Here is a 21,239-nt window from a genome sequence, read left to right on the forward strand (position 1 = left end):
TGAATTTCTTCCAGGACTGTCCTTGACGGTGTTTGGTTATATCCTACTAAAGTTTCTCTTATTTTCTTCTATAAAGACTGCTCATGAATTTTATCTGCCTTAATAAAAGGACTGTGTAGCTTTCATTAGCATAAATTAGCATTGTCCCCAGCTTTTTCTTTTCTGATTAAACACTCTTTGGTTTCTTTTATATGAACATACTGTCAAAAGCTGCAGCAGAGGTGGTGATATAGTGATGCTGTTCCCTTAAGCGATAGTCTTATGTGTGTATAAAAGCAAATTTTCTGGTTTACTATGTGTTAGGTCAAACATATAGTACAAACACAGTACTGCTTTAAATTCATACTTTACCAACATGACTACCCGCATAGTTGTTTCTTCTGTTATTAATTGTCCTGTGTAAAGCAAATTATAGTTCAAGTTATAAACTTTAACCACTGCTTCAAACTATACTCTGCTTGTGCCACAACAAGAAGGCTAAATAAATGTTCCTGATTTCTTCTGTTAATATAACTTTCACCAAAGCAGTATCATTGAGAAAACTGCCAGACATCTGGTTTAATGCCAGTTTGTCTGTGAGCAGTTAATTTAACTTCCGAGACTTTGTTTCCTTATGTGCCAAAAGGCAACAGGGGTATTTACCAACTGCATTCCTGGGACTAATTATCTGTTCTACTTCACTAGTATTAGGCTGTTGTGGCTCCCCTGTCTTCCATTAAGCTGAAACTAGGGTAACAAATTGGAGCAAGGTAACTTGGAACTCTGTAGCTAGAAGGGGTTAGGAAAGAGCTTGGATTGTACTGACTGCCAGCTTTGTCTGAAGCATTGGGAGACTCAGACTTGAGATGTGCCTCCTTTCGGAGCTCACAGGAGCATTCTTTTGGCTTTGGATGACTTTCCACGGTCAAGATATGCCTTTGATGTTTGGCTCTTGAGGTTCCCCTGGGGAATGCAGAACAGCTGTGACACACTAGAGAAAGTGCCACATACCTGCTCCCAAGACGAGGATGTTGTCATTCCTGTCTTAAGAGCTAGGCAGTGTGTGTCTTCACTCACCACCAGTTGCTTTGCATCTTGCCCCTTTTTAGTAATGCCAGAGGAATGGTGTGGAAGGAAGTCTTCGTACATCCTGTTCCTTTCTCTACAGCCCTGTCCTGTGACAGAAAACATCATGTAGTCGTTTTATCTCAAACTGCAGCTGTCACTCAAAAGTACTGCTATACTGAACACTGGAGTTAGACCAATTCGATGAAAAACAGCTCTCTAAGAGTATTTCATTTAGTCCTAATAAATACCATAGGAGTGACTTGAACCACTTACCTGCGTTGCATAGCTAGAGTGGGTATAAAATCTGAAGAGAAACATAAGCCAGGACAGAAGATTTTTGCTATGAGAACCAACTTGGTTTTGGGGAGGACCAACCTATCTTGAAGTTAACTGGATGCCTGCACCACTTTCAGTGAGAGTAATAGGTTTGCCTTTAGGAGGGATATTTTGTGTAGGTCAGATGGTGATCACTCATCAGAACTTGTAACTGAGTTGTGTGGAAAAGATATTTGCCTCACTAGAAATTCATCCAATATTAGGACCAAAACAGAGCAGTGCTTGCTTTTTCCAGTTTTTGTTCATTTTGAGTATGGTGTCAGTTAGAGTTCACTGTGAAAATACAGAGGTCATTATACAAAATAACACGTTTACAGTGAGCCATTTGTGCTTGTTCTTAAACATTGCATTTTTATTATTTTAATGCAAAGTCAGAATCATTACATAATGTGTTAAAATTAAAACTCTTTGCTGAATGATTGCCTAAGTGAAAAGAAATTCCTGGATCCTTGTTGTGGTGCACCGTTTTAGTTAGCAGATTTGCTGATGGAGAAAGCAGCAGTTATGATAAAAGGGATTTTATAAAAGAGCTCCTGCTGAGAGTCCGTGGCACCATAGAGGGTGATACCGAACACTGTATTCCCCAGGGCAGGCACAATAATTAGCTTCAGGACTGGCACTCAGTCTGAGAGATTAATTAGAACAGGAGGTGGTGTTGCAGGGAGGTAAAGCAGCCATAAAGAGTGTCAGGATCACTCTGGCCTGAAGCCTGTGTGATTTGATGTGAAATAGCAGCAGCTGGCTGTAACTTTAGGAAGTGCAAGTGAACAGCAGGTGGTAATTCCTGTCTCGTTTACCATGTCTTCGCAGGAACCTGTAAGCTTGTGCGGCTTGGGTTTATTGGCAGGTCAGAAGGAAAATCCTGAGGAGGACTGTGACACTTACTATACTAAGCAAATGCAATAGTCAAAATGGAGTGTACACAGCATAGTGTAAAACCAGTAATGAATGCTGTTGCTTAATGTTGTTATGCTTGCCACACAACGAAGTTATGATGACCTTATAATATTGACCTCATGTAGACCAATGCACAAAGCTGAATGTACTGTGAAGAATTTAGGACTGTTAGTGGGAATTATATCTCTGAAGGCTGTGATGGATGTAACAGGAGAACTATTTCATCTAAGTAAAAAATCAGAGAGGGAATGATACAGTGTTCTGACATCCATCAGTTTTCTCATTAGCTGTTGTATGGGGATGAGTAGGCTTTATCCAAGTTTCCAGGTAGGTAAGCAGGACACTGCACTATGTGGTCACATGCCTCTTAGCCTCCACCAAGCACCATGTTTTGCTTGGCATTGGGGCAAAAATTGCAGGGAGGCATGCAATAACTGTGCTAATTTAGAAATTGTAACCAGCTAACATTTCAGGGTGAGCTTGAGTTGCTGTCAGCAGAGGAATTTAGTGGGCCAGTGGTCGCTGTTGATCACTGTAGTGTTTTGTATTCTGCGAGGGCCTCCCAGGGTGTAGAACAAGAGCCCTTCCTATGTGCAGTTCAAGAATCAAACCAAATAAAGAGAAAATTGAGTAACTTTGACTCCATCGTTGAGAACAGTTTTAGATAGAGAAAAAATAAAACAGATCTAGGGGATATGTGCGGTTATATTTATAGCAGAGTGACAGGAAAGGAAGAGAACTCGTTTTGTGGGAAGGATAGCTCTTTTTATGCCTTTTTAGAAGCTCATTGTGTGCCAACATTATCTTTCATGGATGCCAGAAGATGCAATGCCTTCTGCAGCTGCCCACGCATGCAAAAACTATGCACCCATTATAGTTTCTTTGCTGGGTTCCATTTAATATTCGCATGTCTCTGGCTCTCTCCAAATGTGCGTGTTACATATGGGGAGATGATCCAGGTCCACGCTGGTATTGCATGTCTCTGAGCATTAGGTCTGAGATTATGCCCGCTTTGGGCAAAGGGAAAAAAGCTTTGTCCTACTTGGGAAAAAGCTGAAAGAAGTTACGAAGCTGCTGATGGAAGAATGGGGTTGTCCCCTTTTCTTATGTGTTGTTTATGTAGGCAGGAAACTGCAGTATGGATAGATACTCCTCAACTTGTCTATGTGGTGTTGGGAAGCATTGAGAGTGCTGGGGTTGGACTGTGAAGTGCTCTATGTATATGTTTTTGTGTGGAGCTACACAAAATTTTCAAAGTTCTTGCACTTCTCAAGAAAAAAAAAAATCTTTCATGAAAAAGCAGTATATTTTCCCATTAAAGTTCTTTCTTAATTAGTTCTTAGCTCTCCTTCATGTTCAAGATGAAATTAATCAAACTTAATACGAGTTTTGAGTTTCCACTTTTTAAAATGTCAGATTGCAAATATACTACTTTTAGAAGTAACTGAAAATAAGTGTGCCATAATCCTAAAGGCTGATGAGTAAAAATGAAGTTCTTACAAGATTTTCTGTTTAGCCCTTTCTTTAATAAATGAAATTTTAAGTTCATTGCTTGCTACTCAGATTTTAGTTCTCTTCTAGGTTTCTTGTTTGTACTCGTTTCCATTACGTGGGTATTGGAGTTTTATCTAGAGGAGGAATGGACCTTGTGCACAGCAGGGCTAATGAGTCACAGATGTAAAGATTCTGGCATGTTACCATCTAATAACTCCTTTAATTTATATTCCATAATAAGATAAATGCAAATTCGATACATCTGTTTTCCAACTGATGTATCATTCCAGTCTTAGCAATGTCTCAGGAGTGAGTTTCTTTAAATGTTTGAGTTTTACCCTTTTTTGGTTTTGTTTTCTTTTTATTTGTTTCTAAAGAGGAGATTTCAGGTCACCGTGCAATGCAGTTAGCCACACCACAGTTCATCAGAACTAAGTGGGAAGGCTTGTGAAACTGCCACTGGCTTTGTGGGATCCACTTACAGGGTCTCGGCCTTCTCATCTTATGGGTGTGTATCAGGAATAAAGCTGCTGAATTCAACTCAAAGGTGTTAGCGAAGGACATGTAGGCATCAGAAAGTCACTCTGCCTTTTTTTGTAAAGACCGGTACAGTCTTTGTGATCCAGAGGATCTCTGATGTGATTGCACGTGGAGATGAACTGAGCAAATATTTGCCAAGTTAAAAGAATCTGATGCAACTGAGAGCCCTGGCAGGCTGCCATTGCCTGTTGGTGCTTTTCACCGGGCCAGCTGGGCTGCAGAGGGCTTGTGCACCGTGGCACTGTGGGTTGCCCCAGCAGAGCCTTCATACAGGACTTCTTGGAAGCCACCTTGTCTGGCAGCCAGAGCCAGGCACAGCCTTCCCTTTTGGAGATGCCAAGCTGCAACCCTGCAGCCATACACTCCAGGCCTCACAGAGGGGCTATGCCACCAGCTCCACCTCACAGAGGTGGCATGTGTGTGTGCATGCATCTAGGGAGCTTAGAGCTACCAGACTGTATTATATTCTATGTTCCTCAGCCTGTATTGTATTCTGTGGTCTCCAGCCTAATGTCTCTCAGCCATTGAACAAACCACTGCTTCAGACAATGTGCTATGCTAAAGGCAAGGAGAGAACTTGGGGATTTATTTCTTTAGGTATTCGCTGCTCAACTGTATAAGGTTTCAGGTTTATCAGAAGGTCTAATTCACACCTGACAAGACAGCACAAGAAAGGTGGTGAACTGAAAGCAAAATTCACCCCTTATATTGTCACAGCAGGCCATGATTACCACACTCTTTTGTACCACTACAGTACAAGTTCTGCATGTGTTGGTAGAGTAGGATATGAGAAACCTGATGCAGCATACAGCACTTGCGGGGAAAAAATTTGCCCTGGATATGAAAATGCTTCTATGTATGTCTTGAAAACGTTGACTTTGGCCATTCCAGACTACCCAAGAGCTAGCAGTAGATTGTTGTTCAGTGTTTATAATTGTGTATGTACTACCAGTTTATGTGCTGAATGTCATATGTTAAACAGAACATGAGGAGCAGGATGTTGATTATACAAACTGCTTCAAAATCCACCGTCATTGCTGTCAAGTTCTGTAGCAACCCAGAATCAAAGCTTTCTGTATACCTCTCTTGAAGTGCTGTGGCACGTTTTAGCTGAAAACAGCTCAGTCATACACTGGCTGACAGTCTTAACAACTGTCAAATGATCAAAACAATTTATTGTAATGTTAAGGAAAGTCACCTCTGTGGGACTGTTCCTTCTAAAATCTCTTGATATTCTTGTTTGTAAAGAAACAAGCTTCATCTGCAGTGTAGTGCAAACCTGAATCTGTTTCCCATATGACAGAGAGGCTGTTTTCTGTCACTAGGCAATGTGGGGTATACCAAGCATAGTGTTCGTTCTGTTTGTCTGTTAGTAAATTGTCTCTGTGATGTTTTGTGTTGTGCTGTTTTGGTACGATGTTGTGCTGTGTCCCTAGGGTCTGCCAGGCTTCCCCACAGTCGCTGCTCTGCACAGTAATCAGATCCTCACCGTCAAGGTTTGTGGCTGACACGTACCTGTTCAGTCAGGTCTCTCTGTATCAGCATAAAAGTGCACATGAAAAATAGTTTTTACCATGGAATACCAATGAATCCTTATGGTGGACCTAAGTCAACCCTCACTGCCTTTGCACTGGTATAAGTATTCCTGATGCAGAGCATGGGATCAGATCTAGAACTGTGTGTAGTGTTAGCCCTGGAAACACCCACGTTCCCCATGATCTTGGTCAGTATTTTATTTTCAGATGAGATTTTTCTGTAGTTCTGCTTCCCTGAGGCATGCAGGAGTGTGGAAAATGTCAGTGAATTCTATACTGGTTACATATAGTGTCAGCTTTCTGTGTTGGATATCAAAGGTTTCATCTGTACATACAGATTTTTTTCAAAGTGCATTTGCAAATTAAGCAGGAAGAATTGAAGCAATCTGGTCAAGCTGAAACTCCAGTCCTAATTAAAATTACACCATTCTTCATGGCACAATATGCTGGTTAGAAAATCTGACTGAAAGTTGAACTGGTGCTTTGTCTCTAGAAGCTTTGCTGAAAGAAAAGCATATAAAAATACTGATTTTTAGACGCCGGGTAATGAAAAATTAATGCAGGTGAAGAATTCTCACAGGAAATCTGGGGAGAAAAAAGTTATGCAGTTAACTCATTGTATGTGATTAATTCATAAAACAGTATATCCTGTATACTAGAGGTAAATTTCTTCAAAAGAAAATGCACGGTTTCTGTGTGGCAGAAGCACCGGTTTATATTATTTTAGCTATTACAAATCTAATGAATATGTCTTTATTTCTTTCTCGGGCCTTCTGATGTCTATTCTTCAATTCTCTCATCTCTGATCTTCAACCTTTGACCTCACCTGCCTGATCAGATGGTGTTTCCTAAAATCAATCATGGGTTTCTCTCTGCTGATCAGCAGCTCATTAAACGCCGCCTCATTAAGGTAGTGCTTCATCTCACTGGAGCCTCGTTCTTCTTTACATTCAATTTACTCTTTGCTGTACCTTTTTGTCAGATGCCTTGTTATAGCAGGTTGTTCATTTGCAAACGTTTTGGAATGAAGCAACTGTTAATGATATTAACAATTAAAAGGCTGTGGGTAGCTTTGCTAAATGTTCCACATTTAAGATGCAGTCAGCTGTTTTCAGCAATTTGCAGTGGTGTGCTGGAAATTAAATAACTTGAACACCACTTCTTAGAGTCTTTTTATTAAAGGGGAAGGTGATATGTTTTGGCAACTCTCTTGAATATTGACTTTTACAAATTAATAGGTATAAATCATTAAGGGAGTTACCCGATTGTCACTACAAAACAGCTCCCCAAAAGAGATGAAAAATTATGTACAACTTTGTGGAAAAGCTGTTATTCTTGAAATCTATCCATGCATTATTGACATGCTTGGAAAATTGCTGTGCAAACTGTATATTCTGACATGTGACTTTTCTTTCTTCAGCTTTGTTATGCTTATGCCAGTTGTGAAGCAAACAGCTGCTTATTGAAAATGGTTACTTGCTCTGGAGAGCTAGATAAGTAAAATATTGCAAGGCTACCCCAAATTTTGGCATATGTTCTGTGGTAGGACAAGCAGTTTCGAATTTGAACCTTTTGCTCTGTGGCTGATTGCACTGGACGGGTACAACCCCCCAGTCTTCAAGGCAAAGTGCAGTCTCTGCCATAAGCAGTGAAGAAGCCACTGTCCAGCTCATGGCAGCTTCTTCTGGCCTGTCTTGTGCTCTTTCTGAGTAAATCAATGTCTTTTTTGTGTGTTTGATGCCTCTAAAGCAAACTTGTGATGAGTTTTTTGTTGGTTTAGGGGGACCAAGGACAAGCTGGACCCCCTGGGCCTCCAGGGCCACCAGGACCAAGAGGTCCCCCAGGAGATACTGGCAAAGATGGTCCTCGTGGGATGCCCGGCGTACCGGTGAGTTAGTCTGTTGCTATCACGGTGTCCAAATTCCTCTCAAGTGTATGCCAGCTCAGTTTCAAAGAGAGTTTTTGAGGTAAGATTGGCAAGTGAGACTTGTGGAAGCTGAACCACAGGCAGATTTCATGGTGTACCTGAAGTCACACATACACAGAGCAAGTTCATAGCAGGGCCAAAAGTAACACCTAGGTTCCTTGCCTCCCACCCCTGACAGTTCCCCCACACATTCTAAGGTTTCTCAGTTGCTCACTGATGTTTAATAGCTGCGTGAGGAGGGTCTGCCCCCTCCACGAGTAGTAGATATTTATACTCAGGCTTCAAGATAAAGCTGAATTTGAGACGTCGTAGCATGGATGGCCTTGACTTCTTGCTTCCTAATGATTTAGCTTCAAAAATCATGGAATTAAAGTAATAAAATGCTAAGTGCTGGCCAAAGTATGATTAAATTTGGAGTCAGACGAACTCTAAAAAAGTCTGCACAAGTGGAACAGTACCATTTTCTTTGGCTCATCCCCCCATATTTCATGAGAACCAGCAGAATCCAGTATTTTGCTTATTGTAGACACAGGACCGGACCCACGGTCTTTGGCACTTCATGACCTGACGATTAAACACTTTTAGACAGATGCATAAACACATAACTCTTCTTTTCTGTTTTTTAGCAAAATATGAGTATGGGTTTTGTTTTATATTGTGTAGCCTCCTTAATTTTCATTCTTTTAAAAGTACCTCTCTTTTCATCATGAATGCCACTGTCTTATCAGTGTGTAAATGGAATCACAGACAGGAAGGAGAGGTGACAACTGAAATGCCACATGTACACATGCACACACACCCTCACACCCATGATGAGTAAAGATCATGGCCGAGAGGATACACAGGGAACTAGCAAGGTGAGGACCAGCACTGGAAACAGAGACAAGTTTTTTGAAGAAAAAGCGCAGCTCATTATATGGGGCCAGCACAGGAAGGCATAAAATTTCCCTGCAGGGCCTTTTTAGGTAAAACCAGGAATGAAAATATCTACACTCCTGTTCTGGTCCTGTTCAGGTTGCCTCATCTGAAATCGTATGAACTACACAAATATAATATAACATGATGATAATAGTAAGAGTCTGCTAAAATCCCCTGTGAAAATCCAGCAAGGATTGCCAGTTAAGACCCGTAGTAGTCAAGGATTGCTGCTGCTGCTGTTGTTACTGTTTTGTTTTGTTCTTTACCACCATTACCCTTATAAGTTGTAGCTCAAGGTTATGAAATTACATTAAAAGTCTGTTGCTTCCACTGCGATGCTTTACTTTGACCACCTACTCATTTCTCGTTAGTCCAGCAGCACATCAGGCTTTGGGCCTCATCCGGGCCTCCCTCATGTTCTTTTAATGTGGTAAAGTTGACTGTAGTCAGCAGAGTTGCCTATGGTTTGATGTAGTGAGGGTGACGCTGAAACCAGAACCCATTTCTGACTGCAGTGATACCATTTTTATAATTCACATATAAGAGGCCAGCAGAATCAGCTGGTGTTGCTGAATACAGAGTGACTGTGTGTTGCTTGGAGTTTTGTGCTTTTTAGCAAAGGGAACATTAGTGTTTCTCATAACAGGAAAGCAATGCATTTTATGCAATGAGGTCATTCCATTTTATAATAGTTCTGTAGTGATTTTGACTTTAGATGGCAAGAGTGAGTTTCTTTTTATAGTTTTTTAAGCTGTGGCTATCTTAAGCCCTATAGCATTATGGAAAATCAGTTCATAATACTGCTTTAGAATCAGATACAAATAAGTGCTCGGATAGAAACCATCCAGATTGCTGACTGTTGTTACCATCCTGCTCCTTGCTACTGTCCTGTACCCTCAGGTTACTGTTGCTGATCCTCAAAATGCTTGTTCCTCCTTGGCTATGTGATATACAGTCAAGCAGGAGAGCTGTAAAGGGAAAACTTAGCTGAGAAGTAGTGACAGCTTTGTATTTTTAAAAGGCTTGCATAGGCGTTTGAGCTAAAAGGCTGAACAACGAAACAGTAGCGTCACTGTATTATGAGTAGGGACGCTGCAGCAGCATACGACTGTAGGAGGATGTCCTTACAGTGGCCAGCCACCATTAGAAGGAAGTCATTTACTCTTTGCTAGTGCTAGGCAAAGCAGAGACTTCTCTGCCAGCCTGTCCTCAAGCAAGGAGCTTTACAATCACCAGAGCTACCAGATGATGATTTGGCCCTTGCTTTCCCCTGTGCCCACACACTTGCTGTGTATCCTGAGAAAGTCAGGCAGCCAAGGTAGAAAGGCACAGGGAGCAACTCCAGCAGCCGCCATTACTTTTCTTCCACAGTGTAGCAGGGTTGAGCAGCAGCCTGTGTGCCCACACATCTCCCTCTGTGTCCACACGTCTCCATCTGTGTCATCACCACCTTGCACCTCAGAAGTGTGCATCCTGTTACAGATAACTTAAAGCTTCTCAATATGAGAATGTGTTGGTTTCTCAGGCAGGAAACCTTTAGAGCTGAGGAGTAACAAATGTTAGGGAAATGCTGTTGGGCCTATTGCCAGCAGAGAGAGCACCAAGGAACAGTAGGGGTGTAAGAAAGGGTTGTGCAGCCTTCTGCTAAGCCTGTCTTTGAATGTCAACAGAAGAACCTGTTGGAACCAGAACATGCTTGCCTTCCTACAGACTGATACCTAGAATAGGTGCCTTCCCTTTGCGTCACACAGACATCAGCACAAAGACTTTGAAACTTTAACACCTCCAAAAAGGAATAAAAGGAGAGTGAGTTTTTTTGCTGGTAAGAAAACAATAGAATACGATACAAACTTATGAAATTATTTCACCATTATTTCCAGACACTTATGGGGATATCTTGCTGCTCACTTCAGGCTGTGTGATTGCTGTATACATAAGTTAGCAAGGCTTCAGAGTGAGCTGAAAATTCCAACAAGCTTGGGTAATTACTTGTCAGAAACCTGTGCCTGTGTGGTTTCTCTCTCCTGGGTATCTCATTGTGTTTGCAGATGCTATGTGTTTGCTTCTGAATGCAATGTACACATACCCAGAGAAGCGGTTCTGATTCTTTTCAGTTGCCAAGAACAACAACATCAGAACAGTTCTCATCAGTTTTTTGACAGGTTTTCTTTTATGACAAAGCTGCTAAATATCCTGCAGTTGTGCTGATACAACAGCACATGGACTGCCCTATGCTCTGTTGGGTTTACAAGGGAGTGATCTATAAACCAGATCACTGAAATGATAGGAAATCTGGTTTTTTGGATGGGTATTTTTAGCCTGTATTTTACGATTGATATGTTTTACTGTCTCTGCAGACAGTTGTATCCATTCATATGGGAAGAAAGGGGAGAACACAGTTTCTGACTTTATGCAGAGCTGTGCCCGCAGAAAGAGAATACATTGGAAAAATGATAGGTTACTGTTTTGAAAGCCAATCCAGGTATTTAACAGCTGAGTAATTATTGCATGGCTTCAAAATAGCAATATTCATGGGTTTTTAGAACATGATAATTTGCAATGGTAAGTTATGCCTGCTGACTGAGGAGATGACACAGAGCAGTAATTTTGGAATATGTAAACAGTGGGATTTAGCACATATGTGAAAATGACCTTTCTCTGTTTCCTTTAGCACCACTGACTGGAATGGAATATTGTTTGGAACCAAGGAACAGAGTCAGGACACAAATACTTAACTGTTGCCTTAAGAACTATACCATTACATGATTGTGAAAGAGTACTTTGCCTCTTAAAATGTCTGAGATTTAGCCTACTAGTTTAAAAAGCAAAAAAGTAATATATTTAATGTGCAGTCAGCTGCCATACCTGTTTGAGAATGGGATTTTTGAGATATGTTATTGTTAGGTAGAAAACTGAATTCAGAAAACTCCTTTTTATTTTCAGGGTGAGCCAGGAAAACCTGGAGAACAAGGATTAATAGTAAGTACTCTTCCAGTTTGCCAAGAAACTGTAACAGATACATGACATATACTCTTTTTAAAATGTGAAATTCCTGAAACCTTTATACTGTGTATCTCCTAACTTTCCTTTGTCACAGACTATTTGAAGCCTCGTTGGTGAAGAAAACATGAGAAAGACAACATCCACTTTTTACATAGAGTTGCCTGTCATATAAGGCCAACTTCTTCTTTAAGCTTGCAGAAGTAGAGGGAAACAAAACAGCTAAGGGAACAGCAAAGCAAAAGAGCCAAGCCAGGTGTTCCCAGTTCCTGGCCCCCAGTTATCGCTCTCTCTGAACTTGAGCTGTTTCCACCTTGACACTGTTGAACAGCACAAGAACCATCTACTTGTTTTAAGGGCCAAAATCCCAGCTGTCTCTGTGGCAATAGCTCTGGCCCTTTCCCTGGTGGAACAGTGAAGACACAGTACAGGGTACTGAAACTCTCAGAATGTTCTCCTCTCCTGAGGTTATGGGGTTTTTTTCTCTCTGTGTGTGAGAATGTAACAGCCAAATGAATACATTTTTTACAAATATTCAGATATGGGAGTAGATGTTTTCTGTTGCATCAGGAACTAATTAACCCAATTCACTTGGAAGCAAACTGAAGCTCCACTCGTTGAAAATCAGCTTCAGCCACAGGGTAAAGGCATCAGAAATTTCTGCCTGTCACATATTCCCAGAACTGTGAAACATGCGGTGTTTTTTTTCCCTTCAGATCTACCTAAACACTCATGTTCATTCTTATTTTTATGAGAGATGACAGAATTGTAGCCCGTGGCATATGGTTTTGATTCCTGAATGCTTCTGAGGGGGAAGATTATAAGCTCAGCAATCAGTTCAGATATCATTGCTATCTGCTTGAATTTACAAAGTTTTAAACAGGTGTGATGATATTTTACCTTGACAAATTGCAAAACATTTTGAATTGACAAAATCCAATATCTTTTGGAAGAAAAACTAAGATTGTGAGACTCAGAAAAACCTGATGTGATCAGGCAGTTAAAATCCTGTACTTTTTCATTTTGAGATAATGGCTTAACAAAACCAAAATCAAAGCCTCCTAAAGGTACCACCTAGTGTTTTAGCATGTTTCCAGGCTCTTTTTTGTTCTGTCCTTTTGGTTTCTGAGGGCCTGTTAATAATAGGTGCAATAGCTGGGAAAGGAGGAGTTTTTGTTTGTTTTCTTTTATCTGGAATATTCTCGTATTTGACTTCTGGACAAAGCTCACTCAGATTCTGCAACAGTGTCTTCCTTCTATTGAAGACCAGATCTTCAGGGTCACAGAATTCCAGAGGGCTTTTAAAGCAAAACAGTCCATCACCTTTTAGTCTCTATGTCCAGAAGATTCTCACTGCTCAAAAGTAGCCATCTAAAGAACTGCTTCTGATCTGTTTCTCTAAATGCAGGTGTGTTTAAGCAGGGAGGAAAGGTGTTTTAAAAATCAAATCAGCAAGCTTGAGTTAGAGAAAGATCCCAGATTACATGAATTTTCAGCTCTAAGTGCCTGCTCTGAAAGTCTGATGGCTTTCAAATGTTAGGTTGTGTATAGATCAAGTCAAGAGCATCATAGTATCAGGGAGGTAATTAATTTATTTTTATTCTTCTTGGTGCTTCTGACATACTTTTTATGCCAGTACAGGTTTCCAGACTCTCCTCCTTGTGGAAAGTGCTACAATTATCCAGGTGCTGTCTAGCTGCTTCTGACGTCTTCCTTCATGCATTTCTGCACTCAGATATCTATTTCCATATTGGAAATTGCGACACTACTGCAGAAATGGCTGATTTCTCTATAAATATTCTTTAAAATTGTGTTGCTAGAGAAAATAGGTGTAGTTTGCTGTGGAGAGCACAGGCCTTTGCTTACCTGAGATTCTTTTCCTGCATATCTACGTATTATTTTTTCAAAGTAAATGAAAATGGATATCTCTGCCCAGAGAAGCTTCTAGGTTAATATTGCAGGAATTCTTTTGTAAGGACTTGCTTTTGTTTCACACCAGGAGTCTGAAGTCCGAATTAGTTTGCCATCTTTCCTTCCTGATGAAATTGAAACTGTGAAGTCTGTGGGTCCCATAAAGTACTACCAGTCCTGGTCTCCCAGAGGTCCGCTTGTTGGGGTGTGTTGGTGGCTTCCTACTTGCCCACATGTCCAAGACCCTTTCCAATAAGAAGCAAGTATTGTGGTGTGTACTCTGGTTCTTTGTCCAGGATGCAGGCAGGATACAGCCAAGGAGAGCACCAGATGCTATGAAACAATCCCTACAGTTTGGATGTACTTGATGAAGGTTGTGGAACCTGAAGGTTCTTTGTAGCCTATAGAAGCACACTCTTAGCAGCTTCAAATCCCATGGTTCTGTTCAAGTGAAGAAGAGCTGCAACCCTGACCTCTAGATTATTGTAATGGGGATAGAAGCTTTTCTCTTTCAAAAGCATTTTTAACACCTGTATTTGGTAAAGTGCATTGGTATTTCTAGATGAATGTACAGGTTATTGATAGAACTGGTAAACTCAGTTTTAACCTGTGAACTAACAATGGCACAGCTTGAAATTATGTAGTTTTCTATTTTCTCTTCCTACAAGAAGTGGAATAAATTTCTTGAAGAGCACAAGATAGTAGATAATGAGATAAAGGTGTTTTCCAGCTTGTGTCTCAGAACGTACCACAAGTCTATTACACACGTTGAGTAACTTGTGACCTACTCAGACAATGTATGCCTTGATTCACAAAAAGTTCAAAGAATTCTCATGCATTTGGATTTCTGGGAATGTTCATGTTCTCCTTTCAGTGAATAGGAAATCCAGTGTCTCTGGTGAAGACATGGCTATTTTCTCAAATTGAGAATCTGCTGCCAGGTTCTCCTTCATTTTTAATGAAGTTCTATGTCAATAAAGAGAAAGAAAATCATGTTGCAGATGGTGTGGTGAGAGAGGGCAGTAATAACCTTTCTCCTTCTCAGGCAGGGGAGGTTTGCTTGGACCATTTACAGAGAATGGCAGTGTTTGAGTTCTCTGGAGTGAGTTCTGCTTTGACACGAGAGAGCTCAACCTGTGTTAGGGGCGCAAGGGAAATTTGCCTTGAAGACAGGGAATGGCTTCTCTTTATCCCCATTTTCAATGTAAGTATGTGTGGGTTGGGGCAGGGTGGTGGGAGGAGAGGTTTAGGAAAGCTAGTTGTTGCTTACAGGAGTGTCTCATTCCCCATTGAAAATATCTCCAGATTGTCGGAGTGCCAGTGTGCTATTGCTCTTCTGTCCTTGCGGTTGAGATGTTTGGGAGAGCTGTATGCAAGGTTTTTTTTTGTATGTGTTGCTGTGTCAGGAAGAATCTGTTTTCTCTTTGAGCCAAGAGAGTTCAATTTCTTTTTAGGTGAGATGGAGGCTTACATTTAAGTTAGAAAGGTGTGACTGTACGCTTCTTTAATGTTAGAAGGGAATGTAAGAATGACTGGTTAGTTGCAATTTGCAGCTGGTTTCCATGGCACTTGAAAGCCTTGCAGTTCTACTTCCTACAAGAGTTGAAGGTATCATTCCTCTGTGCAGAAAGGATGAAGAGAATTCAGAGGGAGGCCAAGCAGTGGGGTAACCAAAGAATGAAGTTTTGAAATGTTACGTGGAACTAACAAAATGTATGCTGTGCAAGAGCAAAGGCCAGTAGTTTGCTTAGCTTTTCAACCTTTTCAGTTGAAGTTGTGTTCTGCCTCTCATAATTCATCCTTCTTCCCATGTCATTTGTCTGCTCTTCCTGGTGATAAGGACTCTTAAATACTACACAAAAGTTTTTCTGTTTTATCATCTCATTTTCAGAATGAATCATACATGAATTTGTGATTCTTTTCTACCTAAGCGGTAGGATTTCTGGTTGCACGCTATTCGTGAGAACTTAGAGTGAGTCAATGATGGGAAATCTCAAAGGCTGACACTGATAGGTTGACATTTTCGGATTCATAAACTGCAATAGGTGTGCATGGGGTGGTTTTGTTTCTAATTTCCATCTGGGAGAGGTTTTGGTGCTTTTATGTTAAAAGTATTTTAAACTAATGCATAGTAATAAAAATTTGGAAGATCAAAATTTGCAATGTTTTCAGCTCCTTGGAAAAGAAGTAAATTTAAACATATTCAGTGTATGAATCAACCACATATTGTCACTGAAAAAGCCCTGTCTATTATTTTATCCCCCCAAACTGGCTTTAAAGACAGAAAAGTGGTATTACAGATGTTTTTCATGAGCAGAACACTCCGGAATAACCAGAGAATTCAGATAAAGGTGTCTCTTTGCAAAAGAAATCGATACTATAACAATTAACCCAAATGCAAAATCCCTCTGCTTGAAGATATATTGTTTTCCAAACTAGTAGTTTTGTGCTTATACAGTCTTGCTGGGCATCTGTTCAAGAAAATAAGACCTAATGATACTGCTTTTACTAGTTATTCAGAAGAAGGAGGATGCTCTTCCAAAGGAGATTGCCATTTCTGTGAAAGACAGTGGAAAAATGTAGCCTTGCAGTTAAGTTTGCAAAATGTCACATCTTTAAAATGAATTAATATTAATTTTTCATCTTAGGTTAAAATGAACTCACAGGGACCAGGCAGAACTGACTGGGAAGTGCTGCTGGTTTCAATTCAGCCTTTCAGGCCAATGGTCAAGGCCAGATCCTCAGCTGGTGTGAATCTTCATAGCTCTTCTGGGAAGATACTAATTGTGATTTTCTTATCAATGGCCAGAGTGCTGCAGCAGACTTCTTTGTTTCATTCTGGTAGCATGTTGATAATAAATTTTATACGGTGTTGTTCTTAAGCTGCTTAGCTGCAAAAGTTTAGTAAGAACTAGCAGATGAAATTAAATTATCATTCTCATCCTGTGCCTCTCACAGCAACTGTTCTTTTTTTCCCCAGTATAATTGCATTTGCCTTAACTTGCAGGAAGTCTCAGGAAAAATAATCTTTGGCATTTTATAACCTCAGTATTTCAGTAACGGCTGCCACAACAATGACTGAGAGAATGATGATGAGAAGCTCTGCCAGAGCACTAATTAATAGTTATTTGCTGCTCTTTTCAGCAATGGAGGTAGATAGTGTGGGAGAGGGTCACGGCTTAATCAGAAGTTATATGAGGTTTCACATCATAGTTAATTTGTTTTCTTAGCTGGTGTATTTTTTGTCTAAGTGATTTATCAATACTAAAGCATTGCACATTTCAATACTAGTACTCTGGAATTTGCAATCTTTATGAAACACTCCCCAACCATACAGGAACACGTTTTCAGAATTACATTGCGTGCCTGTTACACAGAAAAATAAGATCAGTGGGTAGAACACAGGCTCCACTGAAATACAGATGAATACTTTGTATGAAACCCATGCTTTCCTCTTCATGTACACCTGCTAGTTCAGGCTTCCTTTTTAAGTTCTTTATGCCATTAGACTGACAAAAAGTTGGTTTGATGGAGTAAGGAAGTGATTGTCCCCTGTGTTCAGCACTGTTGAGGCCACTTCTCAAATACTGTGTTTGTTTTTGGGCCCCTCAGTACAAGAAAGACGTTGAGGTGCTGGCACATGTCCAGTGAAGGGCAATAAGGTTGGTGAAGGATATAGAGAGCAAGTCCTGTGAGGAGCGGCTGAGGGAACTGAGGTTGTTTAGCCTGGGAAAAAAGGAGGCTGAGGGCAGACCTTATCGCTCTCTACAACTACCTGAAAGGAGATTGTAGTGAGGCGGGTGTTGGTCTCTGCTCCCAAGTAACAAGTGATAGGACAAGAGGAGACGGCCTCAGGTGGCATCAGGGGAGGTTTAGATTGAATATAAGGTAAAATTTCTTTACTGAAAGAGTTGTGAAGCACTGGAACAGGCTTCGCAGGAAAGTGGTTGAGTCACCATCCCTGGAGGTGTTTAAAAGACATGTAGATGTGGCATTTAGGGACATGGTTTAGTGGTGGACTTGACAGTGTTAAGTTAATGGTTGGACTTCGTGATCTTACAGGTCTTTTCCAACCTAAATTATTTTTTGATTCTATTCTAAGTTTTTAGTAGTTCGTATGGGCAACAAAGGGGAAATATCTAATCTCAGGGACAGTCTTGGAACTTCTTTTGTCTCATAGAAATATAGAGGCAGTACCATCTAGAGGCCTTCTAGTTACAAAGAGCTTTTACTTTACGTAGAAAGTATGGAAGTTTAGAAAAAAACAGGACTTTTTTTTGGTTTTTGCAAAGGTTTAGAATAAGAGAGTTTTTGTATAGCACTGTATTTCACCATTTTGACATATTTTGCTGTATAACTTTTTCAGTATACAAAAACATTCACTTTTTCATTATATTTTTGTTAGACATTTTCATTTGGTGTTTGTGCTCACTGTCCATGAACTCTGATACCTTGTAAAACAAGTCATTACTGTTGCCCCAGACCTGCAAATTGAAAATGCCCAAACTTTCTATTTCATGCATGTCTTTAAATGTGAAGCAACTGAGTCACTAGAAGTTGAATACAAAAACACCTTGAGAGGCTGTTGCTAATGTATCACACCCTGAATTACTGTGCTTTGAAACTGCAGCTTTAACCTTTACAGGGCAGAATTATTTCTTGTTTTGCAGCTTGCTAAAGCACAAGGAACAGACTAAGCTTAAAAGGAAAATATAATTGTAAAATTAGAATGGAGGTCCAGGAAGAATTCTGTACTCAGAACATTTGTTCTAACTACATTTAGGTCAGTCTTTTCAAATGCTTTTTTTTAGTTTATTCCAGATAGTTATTTGTCAAGGCCCAGCTGAACTATCCAACTACATTCGATCACTTCTATGATGCCAAGAGTTGATATGATACAAGCTCCAGAGGTCTGTTGATGACTGAAGAATGGCATTCATAGTGGAGTGTTTAAAAACACAATCGCATAGAAGAGTTTTATAAACATTTGTTTATCCTTGGTTCCCCAGTTTCCCAAGTGCTTAAGTAACTACCAAGTAATTCTCCAACTCCAGGGAAACACAGACAGCAGTTGAATTTCTTCAGAGCAACACACCTTGTTTTTCCATCCTCCTACTGAGGAGCCATTTGCATGAGAAACTAATTCAGTGAAGGCCTGTCATAGCTTGTCATAGCTGCCTAGCTAGTTTACTCAATTGTGCATGATGACAAAAGGTTCTTCTGAAGTGTTCATGATACCTGAAACACTGAGAACCATTTTAAGCCTTTATTATATTTAGTTATCTTCCTATTCTGGGCAACTCTCACAACTAAAATTTTCAGCCCTCTCCGTTAAAGTTTCTCAGTAAATGTGTGTCGATTTAAAAAACATTAGCGTAATTTTCAAAAATACAAAGCAGGCACTTCATCCAAACTGTTTTCATGAACTTTGATGGGAATTTTTGAAGCCTAGATGCACTTTATAAAATCAGCTTTTTAACATGTCACCAATGGTTTAGGAGTTGATTCTGAACATCCCTACATGGAAACTCTGGCAGCTTCCAATGATATCTGCATAGACAGTTACAGAGTGATTTGTTGATCAATTATAGATAACATGTGTATATATATATATATATATATATATATATATATGGGCGCAGGAGGTGAAAGAATTCTATAACTCTTGTCTTAAAGGCTTTTGTTTTACTTCCTTCATATTCCCAAGGATGATAGTGACAGAGGCTGAATGACAGCCTCTGCGGTAGTAGATCGGGCCTCCAACTAGGCAAGACTACTGCATGTTTCACATGTGCCTGCTCACTGTAGAGCAGAGGCTTTGGGGGGAATGAGGTGAGGAGTGGTGGTAGCAGCTGTCTGCACTGGGATACCTGGACCCAGTGGCTGAAGAGCTACGCAAAGTGACGATCAGCTGAGTCTGCATTTGCAGAAACGTCCGTTTGGCTGTACTGGAGCAACCAGCAGGGCCAGTGTACCACTGCAGCCGTTATGGAACACAGAACAGTTGAAGAAAAAGAAAGAAAAAACAAATGAAAACAATCTAAGGAGCTGGTTGGAAACCTTCATGTGTTTCTTGACTTCTGCTCCTGTCTCAAGACCTACATAGAGATTTTAATTGTTGGTCCTACTGTCGGTTCATTAAGTGGGCAACACAGCCCTCTCCCCAGTTCAGCAGAACAATCAGGGAGATAAAATCCATGTGGTCATATGGAGTTTCCTATATAGATCCTTCTAGAAGCTATCAATTATATCTCTGGAAATGAACTTCAGTCTTGGGGTTTTTTTTGTTTTATCCCTTCATGTTCCTTTCTTTCTCCAAGATTGCATTTACTTGCTTATTTCTCTCTCTCCCATGTGATTCTATGCCTTGCTCAGAGAATGTAGATAACTCCTACAAAATAGGCACTTTACCGCAATTCCGAAGTGTTTTACAGTTTTTTTGTAGTAATTTCCTGTTAGTAATTTAATTTGAGGTTTTCTGTTAAAGTGGCTGCTGGCAGGCTTACATGGGAGAGGGATGGGAGCTGTCAGTGGGTGAGCTGCTAAGTTTCCAGTGGCTTTGAGCTTCTTTCCCAATGGTAGGGAGCAGTGTTTTAAAGGAAAATTGTTCCTGTTCAGCTGTGTTGTGCAGTCTGAACATTCAAAGTGTAAGAAGCACTTGTTGTTATCATGTGTAAATTGTGAAATGTGCCACTTTAGATAAGCTTTTAATTGCAATTGGTTTTCCAAACATAGTGCTGAAGGCAGCCACATTGTTGAGGACTGTTCTTGTCATCAACCGGCACAGTGGCTCAATGCGCATGAGACACCAGAGCCATTTCCAGTCTGAGTAAAGGCTTAAGTACCAGAAATGGAAAACTGCTAATTTTAGAAAATATTCATTGATAGATATCTGCTGCTTCTTTTCTCTGAAGGATTAATTTTAAAGGCACAATAAGATCAAAACTGTGCTACTATGTAAAAATTTTCTTATTCAATAACTCCTCTGGAGGAGCCAGGATGATGGCAGTGGTAAGGGGGAAGTTCTGGGGAAAGATCTTTTGCTGGAGACATCTTCAGTGTCTTGAATTATATCCATCCCACAGGCTGATAGCTGCAAGCACCAGGCACAAAGTGCTCAACAGAGCAGCACATTTAACAGTTTACTTTAGGGGATAGTATTAATAAATGAACAATCATTTTACCTTCAAATAGTAACTTTGTATTGAGGGCTGCCAAATGGTAATTTAATGTAGCTGAATGTCTTTTGAAGGTTTTATTAGCTTCTTAAGTAGTTAGAAACTGAAGAGGCAATAACCATTCCTTGGACATAAAAGTAGCAGGTATGAGTTATGAAGGTATTCTTTGGTTATTCTGTGTTGAGTCTGGCCTACTGATGGAGGGATTTTTCTTAAGACCTAAAATAAACCCAAAATGCACTGGTTAATATGCGAAAGGTCAACAGATGACCGATGCCCAAGGATCTAGACATCTGGAGCCTAATTTGACAATGGTGATGTAGGAGAGCTCTAGTTAGACCATTAATTTCTTGGAGTTTTTAAGATGTTAGTCAAGCTTGCATCTTTCTCACCGAAGAAGGGGACCATTCCTGGTTCATCACCTGCTGTGGTGTCAGGCAGTGGAAGAAACTTACT

The 21,239-nt window shown here is 40.3% G+C and overlaps 1 protein-coding gene across 9 annotated transcripts in view; it reads left to right on the plus strand.

Moving 5' to 3' along the window:
• Nucleotides 1–21,239, plus strand: part of COL25A1 (collagen type XXV alpha 1 chain) — a 335,822-nt gene that overhangs the window by 230,845 nt on the left and 83,738 nt on the right. For all 9 annotated transcript variants that reach the window (XM_075421352.1, XM_075421360.1, XM_075421351.1 and 6 more), the window contains 3 exons: nucleotides 6,688–6,759; nucleotides 7,630–7,737; nucleotides 11,638–11,673. In XM_075421352.1, the coding sequence (XP_075277467.1) occupies nucleotides 6,688–6,759; nucleotides 7,630–7,737; nucleotides 11,638–11,673 (216 nt within the window). The remainder of the gene's footprint in view (nucleotides 1–6,687; nucleotides 6,760–7,629; nucleotides 7,738–11,637; nucleotides 11,674–21,239) is intronic.

The sequence above is a fragment of the Opisthocomus hoazin genome, chromosome 5 (assembly GCF_030867145.1).
Source record: "Opisthocomus hoazin isolate bOpiHoa1 chromosome 5, bOpiHoa1.hap1, whole genome shotgun sequence".
Classification (NCBI taxonomy): domain Eukaryota; kingdom Metazoa; phylum Chordata; class Aves; order Opisthocomiformes; family Opisthocomidae; genus Opisthocomus; species Opisthocomus hoazin.